The 19,478-nt window shown below is 57.4% G+C and overlaps 8 protein-coding genes across 8 annotated transcripts; 4 read left to right on the top strand and 4 right to left on the bottom strand.

Annotated features, from left to right (window-relative positions):
• Positions 1-241: 241 nt before the first annotated feature.
• On the top strand, positions 242-1,660 carry LTHEOB_6890 (Methyl-binding domain protein 6; the record flags this gene model as incomplete). The annotated part of the gene is made up of 2 exons (XM_035516195.1): positions 242-1,028; positions 1,077-1,660. 2 exons carry the CDS (start codon positions 242-244, stop codon positions 1,658-1,660), a joined length of 1,371 nt encoding a protein of 456 aa, XP_035371857.1.
• Positions 1,661-3,063: 1,403 nt separating this feature from the next.
• LTHEOB_6889 (uncharacterized protein) lies at positions 3,064-3,692 on the top strand (the record flags this gene model as incomplete). Its single annotated transcript, XM_035516193.1, has 2 exons — positions 3,064-3,177; positions 3,342-3,692. The coding sequence occupies 2 exons, from the start codon at positions 3,064-3,066 to the stop codon at positions 3,690-3,692; spliced, it is 465 nt and encodes a 154-aa protein (XP_035371856.1).
• Positions 3,693-4,399: 707 nt separating this feature from the next.
• LTHEOB_6888 (Autophagocytosis protein) lies at positions 4,400-5,522 on the bottom strand (the record flags this gene model as incomplete). Its single annotated transcript, XM_035516192.1, has 2 exons — positions 4,400-4,940; positions 4,993-5,522. The coding sequence occupies 2 exons, from the start codon at positions 5,520-5,522 to the stop codon at positions 4,400-4,402; spliced, it is 1,071 nt and encodes a 356-aa protein (XP_035371855.1).
• Positions 5,523-6,336: 814 nt separating this feature from the next.
• LTHEOB_6887 (2OG-Fe oxygenase) lies at positions 6,337-7,506 on the top strand (the record flags this gene model as incomplete). The annotated part of the gene is made up of 1 exon (XM_035516191.1): positions 6,337-7,506. The coding sequence occupies one exon, from the start codon at positions 6,337-6,339 to the stop codon at positions 7,504-7,506; it is 1,170 nt and encodes a 389-aa protein (XP_035371854.1).
• A 355-nt stretch (positions 7,507-7,861) lies between these two features.
• LTHEOB_6886 (DNA-binding SAP) lies at positions 7,862-12,438 on the bottom strand (the record flags this gene model as incomplete). The annotated part of the gene is made up of 2 exons (XM_035516190.1): positions 7,862-9,870; positions 10,434-12,438. The coding sequence occupies 2 exons, from the start codon at positions 12,436-12,438 to the stop codon at positions 7,862-7,864; spliced, it is 4,014 nt and encodes a 1,337-aa protein (XP_035371853.1).
• Positions 12,439-13,561: 1,123 nt separating this feature from the next.
• Positions 13,562-14,101, top strand: LTHEOB_6885 (uncharacterized protein; the record flags this gene model as incomplete). Its single annotated transcript, XM_035516189.1, has 1 exon — positions 13,562-14,101. One exon carries the CDS (start codon positions 13,562-13,564, stop codon positions 14,099-14,101), a length of 540 nt encoding a protein of 179 aa, XP_035371852.1.
• A 1,095-nt stretch (positions 14,102-15,196) lies between these two features.
• Positions 15,197-17,093, bottom strand: LTHEOB_6884 (uncharacterized protein; the record flags this gene model as incomplete). Its single annotated transcript, XM_035516188.1, has 4 exons — positions 15,197-16,216; positions 16,301-16,601; positions 16,829-16,927; positions 16,993-17,093. The coding sequence occupies 4 exons, from the start codon at positions 17,091-17,093 to the stop codon at positions 15,197-15,199; spliced, it is 1,521 nt and encodes a 506-aa protein (XP_035371851.1).
• A 562-nt stretch (positions 17,094-17,655) lies between these two features.
• LTHEOB_6883 (uncharacterized protein) lies at positions 17,656-19,370 on the bottom strand (the record flags this gene model as incomplete). Its single annotated transcript, XM_035516187.1, has 2 exons — positions 17,656-19,290; positions 19,347-19,370. 2 exons carry the CDS (start codon positions 19,368-19,370, stop codon positions 17,656-17,658), a joined length of 1,659 nt encoding a protein of 552 aa, XP_035371850.1.
• Between the last annotated feature and the right edge of the window lie 108 nt (positions 19,371-19,478).

Here is a 19,478-nt window from a genome sequence, read left to right as displayed (position 1 = left end):
CTGCTGCGCCAAGGCCTGGGATCTGCAGGAACCGGCGGGCCAGCCGAATCGGAATCTAGCACATACTCTGGCAAATGGGCAGGGTCTTGTGTGGCATGCTGCGTCATGTCTGGCCTGCCACGCCTCTGACAGCGAGCGCCTTCTCCCAACCAACCTCTGACCGAGCCAGCGATGCCCCGCCTGCATTCTCCAGACAGCGGCGCCGGAGCCGCCCAGCACCTCCCTCCGCCCGCTCAAGCGAATGGTGATGACTCCTCAGCCTGACCGGCCACGCGGACGACGGCTGACTGCGACTCCACCCACAGCGAACGGTACACCGCTCGCGCACCCGCGGAAAACACGCTCGCCGCCCGCCGCCTTCGAGCCGACCCCGAACGACGCCCTGTTTTTCCCCTTCTCCTGTCTGCCGCCGCCCGTCGTCCCCCATCCTACCATGATACCCACGTCGGTGCCCGCCCGCGAAAGCGTCCCTTCGGCAAGCCCCCTTCCGCTGTCCGCCCACAGCTCGCGCAACGGCACCAACCGCGTCACGTCGCCGCTTACGCCCCCCGACCATGGCATCGCCCAAGTGGTGCCTGGCCCCGCCATCCATCCCGACGGAATGGGTTCCGTTGCGTCCGACGAATGGAGGAAGCTGCTGGCCAGCGCCCGCAGTAGTTTTGAAAACGAACGGCGCGTGTGGGAACAAGAACGGCACCTATACCAACAAGACATCGCACGTCTGCGAGCGGCTTTGGACGCGAAACAGCAGGAAATGCTCGTCATGGCCACCAAACTAAAGCAGGCTGAGCTGGCCCTCGGCGACCCCAATAGTTTCCACAGCCATATTGTCTCTCCACCCTCCGCTGCAAGCAGCAGAGTATCCCCCGTGAAAAGCCCCCCTTCTATTGCTCAGACCGGCTGCTCCATGAGTCCGCCTACCCAAGCCGGCTCGTCACGCCAACTCGCCCAGGCTGGGATCCCCGGCTTGCAATACCAGCCCGCCAGGTTCGCCGTCACCCACCACGGACTGGATGGCATGACCACAGGTTAGTCGATGTACCTCGCCTGCCTTGTCAGTGACTGACGTGTGGTAGTTGGGGGTGCATACGTTGGAAACATCGAGGAGGAGCCGCCGTCGCCAGTATCCACCGCTGCGCATCTTTCACCACCGCCCGAGGCGTATCGACGACATGCAGGGCACACGCCTGGGGCAGGTTCTTTCAGCATGCAAACCACCCCTGGCGAAAAGACGCCTAAGGCCATCCCGCCGCCAGTTGCCCCTGTGGAGGACGAAATCGCCGTCCAGAGCGAATCAAGTGAAGATGAAGATCAGGCCATGCAGGAACCCCTTTTCCTTCCGCCCCGCCCAGACAGGCCCGAGGCTTCAAGCATGCTGGACGTCTTGCAGGAGAAGCTCGCTTCCATCAGCGAGCATCCTGAGGAGCAGCGGCCCGCTGTCTTGCAAGGAGTTCCCCCTTCCGAAACCAGCGAGTCCGAAGTCGACCCTCTCGACAATGCAGCATCTTTGCCAGTCGAGCCAGCAGAGGATGACGAAGTACCAGGCCCGGCTGAGCCACAGGTTCCCGGTATCAGATTGAAGACGAAAAGAAGTTACAACTTTGGTGCGCCTATAGGAGAAATGCCTAGAAGGAACCTCGCCGACTTCGAGGGCTTTTAATCTTTCTTGCAAATTTTGAAACCGAATCACCGCCTCCAGCAGGAGAAATTCCTCGTGTGTCAGCGTCAGTCTATATCCACCATGGCTTGTTTCAAGTCTCTCAGGCGGCTGGCTCTACGACGATAAGATTTCTATTCAACGACGTGAATGACCAGTTGATGAGGCTACAAAAGGGTATTGGAGAGGTTGCTTTCTGGTCTATGGGGTTTGGAAAAAGCTGGTTAGATTTGAGAAAAGGCGTAATTGGAAAGAGGGGTTATTGAGGCGATGAATCGAATGAGGCGTTGCTGTCCCTCCTCCGGTCACACGTGGACTATCGTTACCCTCCGTCTATGAGGCCTTTGCATCTCGGCCCTGTCTGTTCTACGTGCCGACTGCGATTATGGATGCTCTGAAACACATGTCAAAGTGAATCGGATGGCCGGTCGACGCGGATGCACGAAAGGGAGCCTCTGGACTTGTGGATGGGCATTATTAGGTGTGGCAATCCCACATTCCTCGGGAGCGTAATTGTGAGCTTATCGCTCCGCCGAGTGCGCCAAAGATCCGTTTCCGGCTGGGGAATCATTTGTACGTTCAGTCGCCCTGCTGTCGCAACATAGTCATCAACGTTGTTTCCTCCACTTTCAGATCCGTCCGGTTTTTCCCGCAATATACCGTTCGAAAGACTGTTAGAATCTCGCAATCTTCAAACATTCACAGGAAACGTCTTGCTCTTGCCCGGTAGGATGCTTTTCGTGCGCTTGTATTTACCCCTTGCATCGGCACCCTTTCCTTCGCGCTCCCTCATTTCACATGCCAGAAGATACGGTGCGCCAACGCGACGCGTCTCACATTTAGTGTAAGGAAAGGGAAGTCTAACCTTATTCATAGCAGAGGTGTAGGGTGGCTGTTGAGGCAAGAAACCAAACGGCGGTTCCTTGCAGAAGACACAGCACACCTTCTTCGCTTCTCTGCTCCCCCTTTCCATTCACTCTTCCTCTTCCCCGATTCCTTTGACGCGCCCTGTTCGTGTGATGTCTATGCGAGGGGAGCGGAGCTCGACTCACGAGAACAGAGCCAAGGGTTGGACCTCTCGGTTTGCAAAGCGGTGTGGAGTGGTGGTATAAGAGACCCCTGCCCGCCGCTGTTCTGCACCAGCAGCCAGACGGCTTGTTTGAAAGGCAGCTGGGACGAACAAGCTCTGCCTTCATCTCTACGTTCTTTAGAAATCACTTATCACTCTTATTCGCTCTCTGGTACTGCGTTCTTTCAACGTTGCAAACCTCCCAAGCATCAAGTCTTGTTCAGCGACCAGCTTTTGGTACTGAACGTGTCAAATCATTGGGCAGAGCCCTCGCTCAAATATACGTTGCCCTAAATTCTAGTCCCAGACCAAGCCCATCAAGATCACGCAAATCACAATGAAGTTCTCCGTCGCCGCCATCATGCTCGCCGCTGCGACCAGCGTTGTCGCGCTCCCCGCTCCTGCCAGCGAGGCTGAGATCGATGCTCTACGTGCGCAGGGCATCTCTGAGGTAAAGTCGACTAGTTGAGCTCAATACCAAACTTAAAAGTTCATCGTTTCCCATCCTTGACAACCATAAAAAACAATCCACCCTCTTTCCTAAACCAGCTCCACCACTTCCCCTTCACTGCTCTACCACACCATGGTTCCCGAAACGACTAACGCGTGCAACAGCACGACATCGCCGCCCGCTTCCCCCGCTCGGGCCACACGACCGCCTCCATCATCGTCCGCCGCCATATCGACGTCGACGGCGAGGTTGCGCCGGGCCACTACGCCTCGCCCGTCGGCTCTCGCGACATCGAGGCGCACGCCGGCCTGGACGAGAACTCGGCCGAGGGCCACGCCGTGGCCAAGCACGTCAACGCCGTCAAGGCCTTCATCTCCGACGTGCTGAGCGGCCGCATCGCCACCGCCGGTAATGGCGGCGTGGCCATGCGCCTGAAGAGGAGCAGTGGCACGATGGGGCAGCAGGAGGGAGAGATGCAGCAGCAGAGGCCAGCGAGGTGGACTTATCACTGGTAGAGGGGAAGAGGTAGAGCAAGGGAAGCAGAAGAGGGGAGTGAAGAAAAGGAACGGAGCGATGAATTTCATGCTGGCTATAAAGTCCTTAGCCAGGAGAATTTCAAATCGAACGTGGAATGGTGGTAGCAAGGCCATGAGCTTGTATTTTGGAGAGTGACACGTTTGGAGATACCGTTCTAGCCTATCTCTTTTTCATCTGACTTAATCGTAAGGTAGGAATATCACTCATTAGCAATGGACACACTTCTTGAAACTTCTCCATATGCGGTCTGATACAAGTCAGAAAAAGAACATATGTGGGTAGCTGAAGCTATCGTCCGGACGTATATGTATAATTATTAATTCGGCATTACGTCCGGACGATAGCTTCAGCTACCCATAACATGAGCAAAAACAAATCCACGCTAGCCATCGGCTGCGAGAGGGGACTGTATAACCTATCTGAATGCAACGAATCTATCCGGGCGCAAGCCTTTGTGGTATAATAGAGAGAAAGGTACGAAAGACGCCCAACAGTGTCTCTGCCTTTGCTGTGCCTGTCCAAACGCCTGATAACCAACCCTCGCTCGTCACCTCGATTAAGCGCTTTCGTAATATAGCTAAGTGCAAGTAATAGCAAGAACGCCTGTCCCGGGCCCCTACGTTCGTTCGTGAAGTGTCCAAGTACGGAATAGTCTGTACGACCTATGCGCGGGAAGTGCTCTCGCTTATACGCCCATGGTGAAATCATGCTCAATGCCCGGAGTGACGCTGGCCATAAACTTCAAGAACACAACCAGATACTGGTCAACCCGGATAGCAACATCGTCCTCAGGCGTAGATGCCTGGTCCAGAACCTCCCATTCGTCGCCGTCGCCTTTCTTGTCATCCTTCTTATCGCCGATTTGCACGCCTTCCAGCTGTTCTGCGAGACCTTCCATGCCCAGTTCAGCACCATGGCCCTTGCTTACGTCCTGACCGGCCTTCATCTTTGCCACACGCAGCTTCAGCGCAGCGTCAGCACGGTCAAGGAGCACCTTCATAACCGAAGCGTGTTTGCAAGGATGCACCGAGGCCATTTTGATGCCAACGTCAAGGAAAGGGAAGTCCTCCAACGTTACGGTCTTATCTTTGTAGTCGCCAACGATATCTTCCATCATCAAGTGCGGAGGGAGCGGCTCCGAAGGGGACAGGTAGCCGGAAAGGTAGAGGCGCGGAGTACGGTAGTAGGGAGTGTACATGATGTAGAGCGTGTAGGTGCGGAGAGGGCTGTGAGCTGTATTAGCGGATATCATATTGAAGTCGCGACAGTGAAACGCACGCAGCGGTGCCAGAGCCGGCCTTCGTGTCGCGGATGATGGCTTCCTCGTCATCCTCCTCGTCTTCCATATCCGGAATTTCATCGTCCGTCTCGGGAGCGTCACTGACTTCGCCCTTATCGTCGACCGTCCGCACATCCCTCGCGGCGCGCTCCTGGCTCGCGCCCATGTTGGCGCCGCCACCAGTTCTCAGCCAGCCGTCGTCTCCATCGTCACCAGCACCGCCTGCGAAGCCATCACCAACGACGGTACCCTCATCGCCAGCATCGCCAGCGAAGTTATCGTCCAAGCGGCGGTGGCAAGGGACACCACGCGTGACCAGGTATTGCTTGCCTTCAGGGAGGTAGCTCACGCGCTTAGACGGGTGGGAGGCGTCGGCCCAGGACCAGGAGGGGAACTTGTAGACAAGGAAGTCGCCGGCGGCAACGAACTCCTCGGGTGTTATCTGGCCGGTTTGGCGGAAGGTCGAGGTATGAGTTACGGGCGCATAAGTGTCGCGCAGGGTGTTCAACGTGCTGCGAAGGTAGTTCATGGTGGGCAGCACTGTTGTGGGGTGCGAATGCGGGGTGGTACGGCTGGGGACTTGGCCGCTTTGTTTGAAACCGGTGGAGTTTGCTGCAGAAAGCGGGGTCGGGTCGCTTTCGGAAGTATGAAAACGGGGACTAGGATGGTGCTTTGCGTGTTTTGGGTGTTTGGGAGGAAGAGAGCGAAAGAGGTGGTGGTTGAGCGGAGGCAGCTGCCTTGGACCCGGTGCGGGCGGTGAGGCGATAAGGCCGGGCACTTATCGCACGTGAGCGTCGGAGTGACCTTGGCGCCTGACTTGCAACCACTGACATCATTCCCCGTGGACTCGTAGGCAGGCTCCCGGTTGGCACGCACGAGTCACCGGCTTCGGCATCGCATCATTTGGCGCGCCAGCGTGCCGAGCAGTAGTGCGCCGGCAAGACATCCTGATGGCCTGCTGGATCGTCGCCTAAAGAGGTTTGGCGTCCTCGATCTTGACCATCAGCTTCAGAGAGCTTACAGAGAGGTGCTGCAGCCGATGGCTAGCGCGAAGAATAGCAGGGCTCTAGAACATAGGTGGCGTAATTATGCCCCAGCTCTGCTTTAGAAAAATTAACATATGTGGGTAGTTGAAGCTATCGTCCGGACGTGTATGTGGAATTTTTAATGACATGAGCAAAAAATAAATTCACGCCAGCCATCGGCTGCGAGAGGTATGGAGTCAGACGTGAAGCTTGTCTGGAACAGTTTCCCCTCCAATCACGTCATCGCGGCATGTCCGTTGCTCGCTCCGCATGTCGGCCACTCCAAGAAACTTACTTACTCACATCCGACGCAATAAGATGCCTACATCTGCGCCTTCGTTTTTGCCGATTCTTGATCTGCGCCTTGCCGAGGACCCTGTAGAGCGTCCGGCGCTGCTAGCTAAGCTGCACGACGCTCTTTTCAACATCGGCTTCCTGTACATCAAAAACCATGGCGTGGAAGAACACATCATCACAGAGCTAACGGAAAAACTCCCAGCGCTCTTCGACCTGCCCAGAAATGTCAAATCCAGTCTCTCCAAGCTGCACTCTCCACACTTTCTTGGTTACAGCGGCTTCGCTGAAGAAACAACTCTCGGGAAAAAGGACCTTCGCGAGCAATTTGATTACGCAACGGAGCTTCCAGTTGTGCACCACGAGTGCAATACTACTGCTCGGGACCAGCCCGACGATAGTCGTGACTTCTCGCAGCTCTATTGGCGCCTACGTGGTCCCAACCAATGGCCACCAGAGGAGCTGCTTCCAGGCTTCAGGCGAGCATTTACTGCCTACCACAATGCTGTGCAAGAGCTTTCTTACCGCTTCGTGCACCTTGTAGAAGAAGCGTTTGGTATTCCTACCGGAACATTCGATCACTTCTTCCAGCGTCCAGCGGCCAGGACTTTCGTCGACCCCAAATCATCCTACCTCCCGCCACAGCACCGCATCAAGCTCCTCAAATATCCGCCCTCGCCCGCCGAAGAGTCCGGCGGCGGCCAGGGTGTAGGCGCGCACAAGGACTCCAGCGGCTGGTTGACCTTCCTGTTGCAGGTCGGCAACCACGCCGGCCTGGAAGTGCTTGCCGCCGACGGCCAGACGTGGATCCCCGCCACGCCTGTAGCCGGCACCTTCGTCGTCAACTTCGGTAACGCCTTCGAGGCAGCGACTGAGGGTGCCGTCAGGGCCACGGTGCATCGCGTGAAGGCACCTGGCCCGGCGTCGCCACCCCGCTACTCCATCCCCTTCTTTCAAGGCCTACCCTTGGACATGACGGTCTCGCAAATCCGCTCCTACATCCCGGAGTCGGTGCGCCGCCTGCGTCGAGAGCATGACAATAACGTTGCGAACGGTGCGAATGCAGTATCGACTTTCCTGGACCCTCGGTGGGATGCCCTTGGCGAGTCGCAGTTGAGAAAGTGGATCCGAAGCCATGAAGACGTGGGAAGGAAGTGGTATGGCGACGAGGTTGTAGAATACTATCTGAGTTAAGGTAATCTTCCGGAAAATCTGGAAAGATACAGGCTATCTTGTCAGAGTTTACTAGTGTATTGTGTGCAGAACCCAAGGCAATGAACCAGGTCGAGGTTAGAAAGGAAACGCAAAATTGGCACCATTTTATTATTCATCCGCAGGAGACGGGGATGTCTAGCAGATGTCACAAGTAAACCGGGTGCTTCATACTGATTATCCGACCCAAAGGTATACAGGAAACTTGTCTTAATTGATGTTTTCATTTGCCGCAAGCAAATTGCAGTCTCGCACCATCACTTGCTGATAACCACCAGCATTTATCTATCCCTAATTATCTATGTGTGAGACCCCCATGGGCTCCAAGTACTCTCCCTCACTGACCCCCCTGCATCCTCTTTATCCTCTCCTCCGCCGCCCTCGCCCTTCTCTCCCTCTCCAATCTCATCCGCATTTCAGGTGTCAACCCCCTCGCCTCCTCCTCCCTCTTCTCTCCCCCCGTCTTCTCCGTCAACCCAGTCGAGCCCAACGCCTTACCCTTCCCGACCCGCTTCTCCCTTCTATCCTGCTCCCTTTGCTCCTCCTCCCGCCGCAGCCTCTCCGTCTCCGTCTTCCTCCGCTCAGCCTCCTTCGCTGCCTCCTCCGCCTTCTCGGCGTTGCTAGCCTTCTCCACTTCCGCCCGGCTCACGCCTGCCGGCACGTGCGCAGCGCTCCAGTTGGCCGCTGCGTCGCCCAGCTCGTAGCGTGCGATGCGAAATGCATCCCGGGTGGCGCGGTCGCCCGCTATGTCGAACGGCGTCTTATCGTCTAGGTTTGTAGCAGCCGGATCGGCCTTCACCTTCGTGAGTAGCGCGAGCACCACCGCCGGCGCGTTCATGTGCGCCGCCAGGTGGAGCGGCGTGGGGGCGTGGTAGTTTTTGTCCGTGTCGAGAGGATGGAAGCGGAAGTTGGGGGAGAGGTTGTTGCTCTGAATGTAGGAGACTAGTGCAGGAGCCTTGGAGCGGCGGATCAAAGCTTGAAGCTGGGAGGAGTGGAGCAGTGCTTCCTCCTCTTCGGGTGTAGGCTTCGGCTTCGTAGGTTTCGAGGGAGTCGAGGTGCGGGAAGGTGTTGCTTGCGCCGCCACCGCTGCTGCTTCAGCTGCCGCGGCGAGGGCTGCCTCGTCCACGCGGCTGACTTTGACGCGCGTGAGTTCGACGAAAGAGCGCATAAGCTCGGCTTGTGTGGCACGCCGTGTGCTGAAAGGGAACCCGCGGATTCGAGCGTCATTGTGTCGTAGTACTTGGCCTTCGTACGGTCCGTATAGGGTTCGACGGTTCGTACTGCCTGTAGCGCGGACGAAGAGTAGATCTGCCGTATCAATCATATCCTTCCACTCTGACAGCAGAGCTCGCACCTCCGACGTCAATGCCGCCTCGTTATATCTTCTCAATGATGAGCCAGCCGAGTGAGCAGCGCCCTTAGCAGCGTCGCTCGCCGACTGCGAACCACCCTGTTTGCGCCTAGTCGTATACCGGTGGAAGGTCTTGTGAGCCACCACCGTGGCCTGCCGCTCATTTGCCCCTGTGTGCTTCTTCCCCATCTTCGGCGCAAGCGCCACAATCATAGCCGCAAAGTGCCCACCGCCGATCATGCAGAGGAAGTAATGCGGTCCAATCTCCGGCGTTGAAGGTAGTTTCACCCCTCCCTCGTCCTCCCCGCTGTCTTTTTCTTTCTTTGTGGCGCCCTGTTGTGGCGAGAGCTGCTTCTTCCGTAGAGTCTCAACCAGGCCCTTCTCATCCTCCTGCTCTGCATCCGACAGGATCGCCCGGTACACGCCCAAATTTATTTCCCCGGGTAGGCTCGTGCTCGTGAACCACAGCATTGGTGGCTTTCCTGCACCACGCTTCCTCTTCTTCACCATTGCAGCCACCTCCTCCGCTCCGCTTGCATCCGCGATCTTCGCTTGTCTCTTCAACAGCGCGCTCAATGTCGAGTCGCCGCCGCCCTGTCCTCCACCCTCCTCGTCCTCGTCCTCGCTGCTGCTGCTGCTCTCCGACCCGGATATACTCTCGTCCAGCTCTCCCACCAGCCGCTCGAACTCGGCCTCGGACACGGGTGCCGCGCCGCGCATCTTCTGCTTGAGGTTGTAGCCGTGCAGATCCGACCGCACGTGGCTGCGCTGGTCCGCTAGGCTGGTGAACGTCAGGCTGCAGAGGCCGCACGACGTCGCCGTTGCCGGCGTACTGCTTCCGTCCTGCTTCTCATCGTCGCCATCCTTTTCGGCGCCGCGTTGCGACGACCAAAGATCGGAACTTGCGTTGTCCGCGGCGTTGGCGGCGGCGAGAGCAGAGGCGCTTTGCTCTTTTACGCTAATCGTGTCAAGGAGTTCCTTTGGAAGGTCGAAGACTGGTGGTCGCGAAGGTTAGCAAGCTGGTGCGCATTTGTTTTGGCGGGGCGCCTGTATTAGGGCCGGGTACCGTAGAGCGGCTTTTGCAGCAGCGGGTGTTCCTCTCTGTGCGCCATTATTGATTTTGCTGGGCGTTCGCGTCGGCGCTTGCGGGTGTTTGGGCTTTACGAGTTTTAAGGCGGCGTGTTGGCGGTGTCTGGGTGGTGGGCGGCGTCCCCTCGTACGTCACCGTGTTTTGAGTCATGCACACCCTGTGCAGATTAGATAAGATGCATAATTACTACCCACACGAACAGGTTACTACGATCCATTGTGAAGAAGGTAATGTAATTGACTAGTAGGTATAGCGTCGCAAAAATGGAACAGGTTTCGTCGGATTTCGCAACATATTTCTACATACATGATAAGTAGTATCCGCTGGAGCCACCAAATACTTTTTTTTTCTGGTGCGAATGCACCCAGATCAATATCTTACAATGCGATACAAGCTGTACCGACGCTAATAGCGGACCAAGATAAGCTCCAAGCGGAAACATAAGTGCCTCCTACCTCCTCCACCTACCACCATCTGGTGGCCCACCCATGCCGTGCTGAACGCCCCATCCTCTGTCACGGAACCTTCCACCGGGCCCACCTCCGGCACCCGGGCCATACGTGTCTCTATATTGCACGCGGCCACGGCCCCTCACTCCATCGAAAGTTTCCGCGTCCGGACCAGCGTCCACAAGCACATCCCGGTCTTCGAACGTGTACCGCCGTTCCGTGCCACCAGCAGCGTCACTAGGCTTCCAATCCCTACTGGTGCAGCGATCAAGCTCATCCAGGCGCTTCTCAACGAGATCCTTCTCAACGGGCAAGAAGTAAAGTTTCGGCTTTGCGGCTGTAGAACGGAACAGCTTGTCCAACGCCAGGAAGGATTTCTCGGCGGCTGGGCCAGTAGGCGGCTTCCTTGCTGGAGCGCTCGGTGCACTTGGCGAGCTCGCAGTGGCAGGAGCTCTCACTGGTGGACGTGACCCAGGCACGCCCACCTCCCGCAACTCCGCCCTGACGCCTGCATCGCCGTCATCGGGCTCATATACAACTTCCCATCTCTTGCCCATGCGGCCGCCACCCTCCTTTTCTTCATAGTCAATCCACTCGCTGACCTTCTCCTCGGGAATGAAGTCTGCCCATAGAGGTTTCCTGGTCCGTTCCACTGGCCAAACTGCACCATGCAGGGCACTTCTTACTCGTGCGGCAGCTGAGACCGAATTGAACAAGGCAAGCACGTGTGTGCGGATAGGATCGAGGTGGAAAAGCTCCAATACGTCTTCGTCCAGCTCGGAAGTAGAGGGTGGGGAAGCCAAAGAAATGAGATGCTTCTTCAGCGCGGGCGGTTGAAGCGGTCTCATGAAGTCGCGAATATAAAGGCCGCGGGTTGCGGGATGCAATGCAGGTGAGATCGGGCGGTCATCGTCCTCAGGTGGGGAACCGGTCTCTGCTGGGCCATTGCCAGCAGACGCAGAAGTGGCATCCTCCAGCAAAGATTTATAGCGTCCTTCCTTTTCCACCTTGTGCGATGTTGACGGCCGGCGCGCTTCCGTTGACTCCTCAGGCGACCTGGTCCTTGTCCTTAACTCCCCCCTCTCCTCCAGCACCTGCTGCCCGCGCTCTCCTTCGCTCGGGTCATGTCGATGTTCGCCTTCGGACTCTTTTAGGTCCTCCACTGTCTTCGGGCCTGTTGCCTCCACCACGGTGTCACTAGTTCTCGCTGGCAACACGGTCTCCACAGGCGCCGCATCGACCGGCGCGTCAGCTTCCTCCATCACAGCATCCTTCGTTTTGGGCTCCGGAGCATCGCCGTCCTCCTGAAGATGCACCACAGGGGCATTGTCCTCGTCTTGCTTTAGCCGTTTCTTCGCGGCCTCTTCGGGCGCAATTGGCGGCGTGACGCTGCGCCTCTTCCTCTTCCTGGAGTCTTCCTTCAGCTCCGGCGATCCAAGCCGGGAGGACTCAGCGGTCGATGCGCGCGCATCCGCTGCTGGCGTCGGCGAAGGTTGCTCGTGAGTCGGGATCGGCGTCTGCGAGACAGAAGTGTTGGCCGTTGTGGGACGTGGAGTCGCGTCATCCTGTTCCACCGGCGCTCGGGCTGGCATATCTTCCTGGAAATCTCGACCTGCAACGCCATCCGCAGATGGTGTCTCTTCGACTGGTTGAATGGTCTCGTGGTGTGTAAGGGCCGCAGGAGGCTCATTTTGAGGGGCGACATCTCCTGACACCTTCTCGATGGTGGCGTCCTCGACGGGCGGTGATGGCGGCGCGTCATCCTTCTGGTCTGGTGTCGCTGGCGCAGCTTCGACAACATTGTCCGATACAGGCGGCGCATCCTGAGCTTCGGGTGTAGCCTGAGGCTCATCCGCGACGGGCGCGGCTTCGGCGGTGGACGCGTCTTCCTCGGCAGCGGCAGCGTCGTGTTCTTGAAGCTTCTCGATGATTTGCTGCTTACGCGTAAGCCCGGTTGATGGAATGCCGCGTTCCTTCAGCACTTGGCGCAGTTGCGCGACGGTCTGTTTGCTGTAGTCGGTCATGAGGAATTGTATGCCGCCCGCGCAGCGGCGGAGCTCTGGAGAAGGTGAAGTTGGTTGGAGGTGAAGAGTCGCTCAGCGCACGCGCCCAAGCATGCGACAGAGTGTGATTGATGGCGGATGGCTCAGGTGTTGTCGTAGGGAAAAGCGGGTGCGGATCAGAGCTGAGGGGCTGCGAAGCTTTGCGCGGGCGAGTTCCGCATGCAGCTATAATTCTGGGGTAGGTACGGATTGCAAGTGAAGGGGAGCGGCGGCCACGCGCTCCGCCGCCTGCCGTAGCCAAGGCGCCCAGCACAACGGTAATCGACGCACGCCACGTGCGCTGTTGAGCCGGAAGCGGAAACCAACGGAGCAAACTCCACCCTCAAACGTCGGAGCACACTGTTGGGGTTGTGGTTCTGGCAGGAGCGTGAATTCACCCAGTTCAACATACAAGAAAAAACATGCGTGGAAAGTGCAAGAGCAGCAGAATGTGGGAAGCAATACGCACCTGTTTGCTTGAAAGTAATGTGGAGAAGTCGGCATGCAAGATTGTCCTGTGGGCACCCAAGCCTCGGGACTGAGATGCACGATATGAAGAGCTGATCGCATTCTGCTGGAGCTCTGGAAGGAATTCATGTGTCAAGACGCAGCCACTGCGTCAACTGGTCGTAATCCTGTGATGGAGGGGAACAAAGATGGCCGAGACGCGTTGAGACATTAGATTTTTGGACGTATCTGAGGGGACGCCTCTGCTGCAGCTACAAGCTTGAGGCATACAGAGAGTAATTGCAACAGACGGCTGGCGTGAATTTATTTTCGCCCATGCCATGGGTAGAAAAAATTCCACATACACGTCCGGACGATAGCTTCCACTACCCACACATGTTGTTTTTCTAAGAAAGAGCTGGGCACAGTTACGCCTGAGGCCTTACTATCCTTCACGCTAGCCTTCGGCTGCGACACCCCCCGGCACATACAAGCCTGAGGCATAGAGATGCGCCACGAGCGCACAGACAACGATGATGATCCATGGGCTTATCCCAACGCGTCCTCGCGTCGCGGGCTACTCCGCGGTCCCACGCGCGCAACCACGGCAACCCATCACAAACATTCACGAGTAGACTCTACCATTTCACCATCCACCATGCCCATCGATTGGAAGTCGCAAGACAGCTATCAGCGGCTACTCGCCGCGCTGGTCGCGGCCAACGACAACAGCATAGACTACAAGAAGGTCGCCTACTACTTCGGCCAGGGCGCGACATACGACTCGATCGAAGGCCGTTTCCGCATCGCGAAGCGTATGGCCAACGAACTCAAGCGCGAGGCCGAGGAGGAAGGCCGCCAGATGCCGACCAGCCGGGTACGCAGCACCAACAGCACGCCGCGCAAGCCCAAAGCGCAGCGGCCCGCGAACAACGCCGAGTCGTCGCAGCACTCGGTCCAGTCCGGCCGCATTGAAAAGTCAACGCCCTCGAGGAGGAACCGCAACGGCGGCAGCAACCCGGCACCGGCCAAAACGCCCGCGAGGCAAGAGCCTGAACCGCAGACGCCAAGGTCGATGGAAGCGCCCGAGGACAGCCAGCGGCTCTCGCAGGACCCCTTCGAAAAGGCATTCCAGCATAGCTTTGATGACGCTCTGCAGCGATCATTCTTCTTCGACGACTTTGACGATGCCGTCTGAGCCGAGTGTCTTGTTGGTTCACGACCAGGGAGACGAAGCCACGTCGGGGCGGCCAGAGGCTGCGTCGCCCCATGAAGCATCGGTTGGAGGGCTACACAGTGATATCCAGACAGGAGTTACGCGCATATTGGGATCAACTGTCCGCAAGAGACGGAACGGCGTTGCCTATAGCCACGGCCTGAGTCGCCGTGTATGTTTACTCTATATTTTTGGTGGTCGCTGCGGAAACGCCTTAAGCGACCCGCGCAAGACCCGCGCACATCTCACATCCCCCTCCCCCTATAGATAGCTACCCAACAGATCCCTCTTGGAGGAGGCTCCGATGAGAATAATGCTACAGATATCTGTATCCTTCTGTTTTCGATTAGAAAAAGAGAAAAGAGAGAGAGCAGGGCTCCATCCCAGAACCGGTGGTAGCATGATGCGTTGGCCATGTTTCAGGGTGCTTGTGAGGAACAGCAGTCAAGCCGCCACTTTAACCCTGAACTACGCAGCCAATGCTTTGGCAAAGGGGTCTTTTCCATGTCCGCATTTGATGCGAGGAAAGTCGCGCACTCGCAAGTCCTTCTGTTTCCGGACGAGCTCGGGATGAAGGATTGGAGGCGGTGCCCCAGAGGCGGTTCCCATAACACGCGTATTCGTGTCGTTCGCAATGTGCCAGATCCAGCTCGCTAAAAATACAGCGGCTCCTACGGGAGTCCCTTAATCTAGGCGCACGGATTCCGAGTACGCAATGCCAAGCTTTGCGCAAATAGAGGGCAAATGAAAGAGCATCAGCAATTTCTGATGACGAGGTATCTCGGACGATAAAAAAACGACATGGCTTGATAACAAACTGGCCCCACCTATGCCAAGCGCCCCCCGAATTCGCCCTTTTGCATTGGTATCTTGAAGGAAGCCGAAGCTGCAACCATCCCAACCGCGGATGCGAATGATATCAAATGCCAGATTGCTGTCGTGACTTGCGTGTCAAAATGGAAATTTCGCCGTATGCCGCAAACGTGCCCAGTAAAAGGAAGGAGATCTGCTGGCTTGCCACGATCTCCGAACGCCGGAACTCCCATGGGAAAAGCAGACAGGACGCTAGAAGCCCCTTCAAACGAAACGCGCCGGCCGTGGCTGTTGGTTCGACAGCAAGTGCGCGTCGTCATCTGGGTCGTCTATTGGCTTGATGTACCCTGCCTCTGTCGGGCTTCTTGCTCTTCCGATCCTTGCCGCTGCTGCTTCTTGCTCGGTTGCTCGAGAATATGCCGTCTCACTATCCGCCCGGTCTCTCGCCGCCATGTACCCTTGTGCCACCCTTCCCCTCCTCTCGTCCGGGTGCTCGAACGGGCTTTCTTGATCCGAGTGCACATCCGAACTAGATCTCCGGTCGAATTCGTCCATGCCGTCGAACCGGCTATTCGCCCGAGCGCGGCCGTAGGTTGTGCTTTGGGTGGCCATTTCCACGGAATTCGGGCTGCCAGCGCCTTGCATCCGTGCCTGGTAGGAAATGTCGTTGGTCCGGGTGCGGACGCCGACGAAGAGCCATCGAAGACCGCGGGCGAACGCCTTCATAATATCCCAAGGATTGAAAGCATCCACAATTGCCAAAATGCCCATGAATCCGCCCTTGTACCTCTTCCCCTTCTTCCCCATGCCGTCTTCGAGCGGATCCGCAAACGGATCTCCTTTCTTAATAACGTATGGCTTCCAGGAAAAGGCGAAAACGTGCATGATGGCAAAGAAGGCCATTTCGAAGCAGATGAGCAGATTCGGAAGGCCAACCTTAATGTCGGCGTACGCGAGCCAGTCCGATTCCTTGAGCCACCCTTCACTCGTGGCGAAGCTGATTGCGGTACTCTGCCAAAAGCAGAAGAAAATAACCAGCTTGATGCACAGCACCTTTAGAAAAGGGCTGTGCGGCGCAAGGTCCTGCTTCAATTGGATATAGAACTGGATCAAGCAGTACATGGCGATAGTGACTGCTATCGATTCGAAGAACATAGACCAGAAGTGGGCGTACTCCGGGGAAAGCGAGTCCTCGCACAGTACACCGTACTTCTCGGCAAGAACGGCGACGACGGTGAAGAGAACGCGGATAAAGCAGTACTGGAAAACGGAGACCCAGACGATCTATGCAGCTGTTAGACGCAGTTCGGCTGGAGAGATCCTGACACGCCAAGTGCGTGATGTCCGCAAACGCATGGATCAACCTACATTGAACCAGGTCAAACCACTCCGGGGCTTGCGCAGCCATCCGTTGTTTACCCCGCCGGAGCATTTCTGGCCCCAAGTGACTGGCCAAACCCAGTTTTTGGTTTCAATGGTTCTGAAGTATTCTTTCTGTTCATGCAGAGAAGGCGCGATGTAATGGCACATTAGGGCGAAGAAACTGGAAATGGCGAAAGCTTCGTAACAGTCGCGGATGACCTCGAAGTAGGTGTGGTGATGGTAGTAGTGGATCGAAAGCATGGAAACGGCGGCATATATGGGTATCATTAGGAGAATGCGGATGATTCTGTCGAGAAACCAAGGTTAGTCTGGGATCCCTTAAGGGCCGAGTCGGGCAGCGTGTGGCCTCGCTGGCAGAGCAGCGAATGTCTGCTCGGCGGTTTGGGAGACGGAGCAGAGGCTGAGGAGTACGCGCGAGGCCGTCGGCAACTGGGACAGGGTATCCGGCAGCCGCAAGGACAAGCACGCCAACCTTCACTTGGCACCAGTCTTGTCTTAGGCGGCGGGACGTACTGTTTTTGCTCGAGGGGACGGGAGTAGTGGGTCGCATGTTGGAAAATGAGGACGAGACTGATGATGATGGCGATGGCGCTGAAAACGAAGGCAATGATTCTGCGAAACGGTGGTGGTTAGCGACGCGGCCTGGTGGGAAGCAGCTTGGCACAGCGGAGGCTTACTGGGCGACGGTGTGGAAGGTGACGCCGAAGTCTAGCTCGTCGATCCGCCAGATCTCCTCCTCCTCGATGTCCGCGACTTCTTCTGTTGGGCACTTGGTCATGGTCGGCGGCTAAGGAGTGAACGTCGGTCGGAGGTGTGTGGCAGCAGCAGCAGCGGCAGCAGCAGACGCGGCAGCTATGAGAGAAGAGCGGAGCGGGCTGGCTTTGTCCAGAGTAAATTACCACCGAAACAGCCGCGCCGGCGGAGACCGCGACGCGCAAGGCTGTGAGCCCTGCGGCCTTGGCGCTTAGCTGGGCTCAAAATAGGGGTTTATGTGAGACGTCATTGCTGTATCGATACGCTGCGCTGAGAATGGAACGTCGTGTGCCACACCAGGATTGCACTGCCACCAACGCTGCGGGGCTGGGAACTGCCGTATTTTGAAATCTATTGCACTGCATTCTTCGTTTCCGATCCGCCGCCCTTGCAAATTCCTGTCCAACCGGCCACCCCCAGCATCCTCGCGGTCAGATCAGTCTTGAACTCCGAGAACCATCCGCTCGCCGCTTGCCGCTCGCCTCCGCACAATTAAACTCAGGTAAAATACCGCGCAGGCGGCAATGCTATCCCAGTCTTCTCGACGGCTGCAGCTGCTCCGTGTAAGGGTGTACGGCGTGAAACCTTCAGCCCGCCGCTCTGTCAGCTTCGGTGCCGCCAGCATTTTGTGCCTCCCCGGCCCCACTTCCTGTCTCCACACCAGTACCACCAACTTCGCCATTGCCTGCAGCACCTCGCTCCCTTCGTCCTCGTGCACCAGCCTTCAGCACCTCCCACTTCTCGCGGTATCGTCCCAGAACGCTCAGAAGCTTCTCATTCTCCCTGGACACCTTTTCCTGCTCGCGCTCCAGTAATTCTTTGTCACGCGTCAAGCAAACCACTTGGTTCTCGAGATCTCGTAAACGTTGCTCCATCTGAGATGGATCTGCCGCGTGACCGACTGCATGCGGATGGCTACTCGGGCCCGATCCAGCCGGGGGTCTGTGTGCTCGGAAGCTTTGCGCAAGAGCAAGAGACTGAGACTGGGATGATGCTTCCCACATGTGCAAGCGTTTACTCAGCTTATCGAGGAGCTGTCGCATCATAGCATTTTCCAACTCAAGCTCTTCCATCGTCTTTCTCCCTCCCGGGCCCGTGCCCCCCTTGCCAAATTCTGTTGCCGCTGCTAGACTACCCGCGGAGCCGGGACGTGCGCGACGCCCTGAGCGTGTAGTTGTAGGTGACGGCGGCGCGGGTTCCTCATTAGCGTCAACGAATTCCTCTCCGTCAAATGACCGCTCTTCCTCCTCGATAATAGGAGAGGGCACTCCGCCGTGCGTCTGGTTTCCAGCGTGGTTAAGTATTCCAGCATAAGAGACTGTACCGCCCGTGGTAGGTACAACAATAAAGCTTTCTGCTGCGCCAGGTGTGGTGTCCAAGGCTCTTAATGTGGCCTTGGAGAAAAGCGTGGAAGGATCCGGGATGGTATCTGCTTTCGCGCTCGCGGGAGCACCTGCATTCTGTGAGTAGGCCTTGCCTGCTGCGGGCTTGGGCGTAGGCTTCTCGCTGGCGGGTTCCTGAAGCTCCTCTGTCATGAGAGGAAGACCGGCGAAGGCCAGCGGTGCTGAAAGCGCCGAGTAGAAGGTCTCGAATGTAGAGAAAAAGCGCTTGAAACCCTCATCTGTGGGGCCTTGCTTTGCCGCATGCTCCGCATTTTCTTTCTCATCGCCGCCTTCCGCAGGCTCTGCCTCAGCAACAGGCCTCGCTTGCTGCGGTGCCTCCTTCCTGAAATCCTGTGGAGTCGCTCTCTCGGCGCGGTTGAGGATCCTGCCATCCACATGCTGTGCTGATATGGCGGGGGCCGCGGGCCGGCGCTGCGATCCAGGAATGCCACGTGCAGAAGCTAGGTTGCTGGCGATGGAGGACGATAGGTCTCGCGGAGGCTTGCGGCGCGGGGTGGCCCTCGGTGGGGATTGTGGTGTTCTTCGCGGCGAGGTCGGGCGCGCGGCAGCGGCAGAGGGGTCGTGGGCGTCGACCGGCTGTGTGGTTTGAGAGAGCTCGGGCGGGTTTTTCGCCGAAGGGCTTTGGTGGTTGCATTTGATGATGCTGGCAAGACGCTCATGGTGGTTCTCCAGCAGCTTCAGAACACGGAAGGCCTCAAGGTCGCTGGTGCCCTGGGCAGCCTTGGCGAACTCGCCAGCCGCCTGCTGGTGTTCGCCGCTGGCCTGCGAGGAGTTCGCCTTCCAGTTCTCGGCGGAAGCGTTGCGGGCATGTGCGTGCGCCTAGCGGGAGCGTCAGCAAACGGGCGGCGATCGCACGTAAAGATAGCAACACGTACAAGGGTAAGGGGTGCCGTCTCCATCTCGGTAGGAGATTTGAGAGAGGGAGCTTGCGGGGGCTGTGAGTGTGCTGAGTAGCTGCGGAAGTGGAGGGCGGGCGCGTTGGTGATCTGCTGCTTAGCCGGCGTGAT

Source organism: Lasiodiplodia theobromae (genome assembly GCF_012971845.1).
Source record: "Lasiodiplodia theobromae strain AM2As chromosome Unknown scaffold_20, whole genome shotgun sequence".
NCBI classification, from domain to species: domain Eukaryota; kingdom Fungi; phylum Ascomycota; class Dothideomycetes; order Botryosphaeriales; family Botryosphaeriaceae; genus Lasiodiplodia; species Lasiodiplodia theobromae.
Note: the sequence above shows the minus strand (reverse complement) of the source record. Positions and strands in the feature narration are given on the sequence as shown.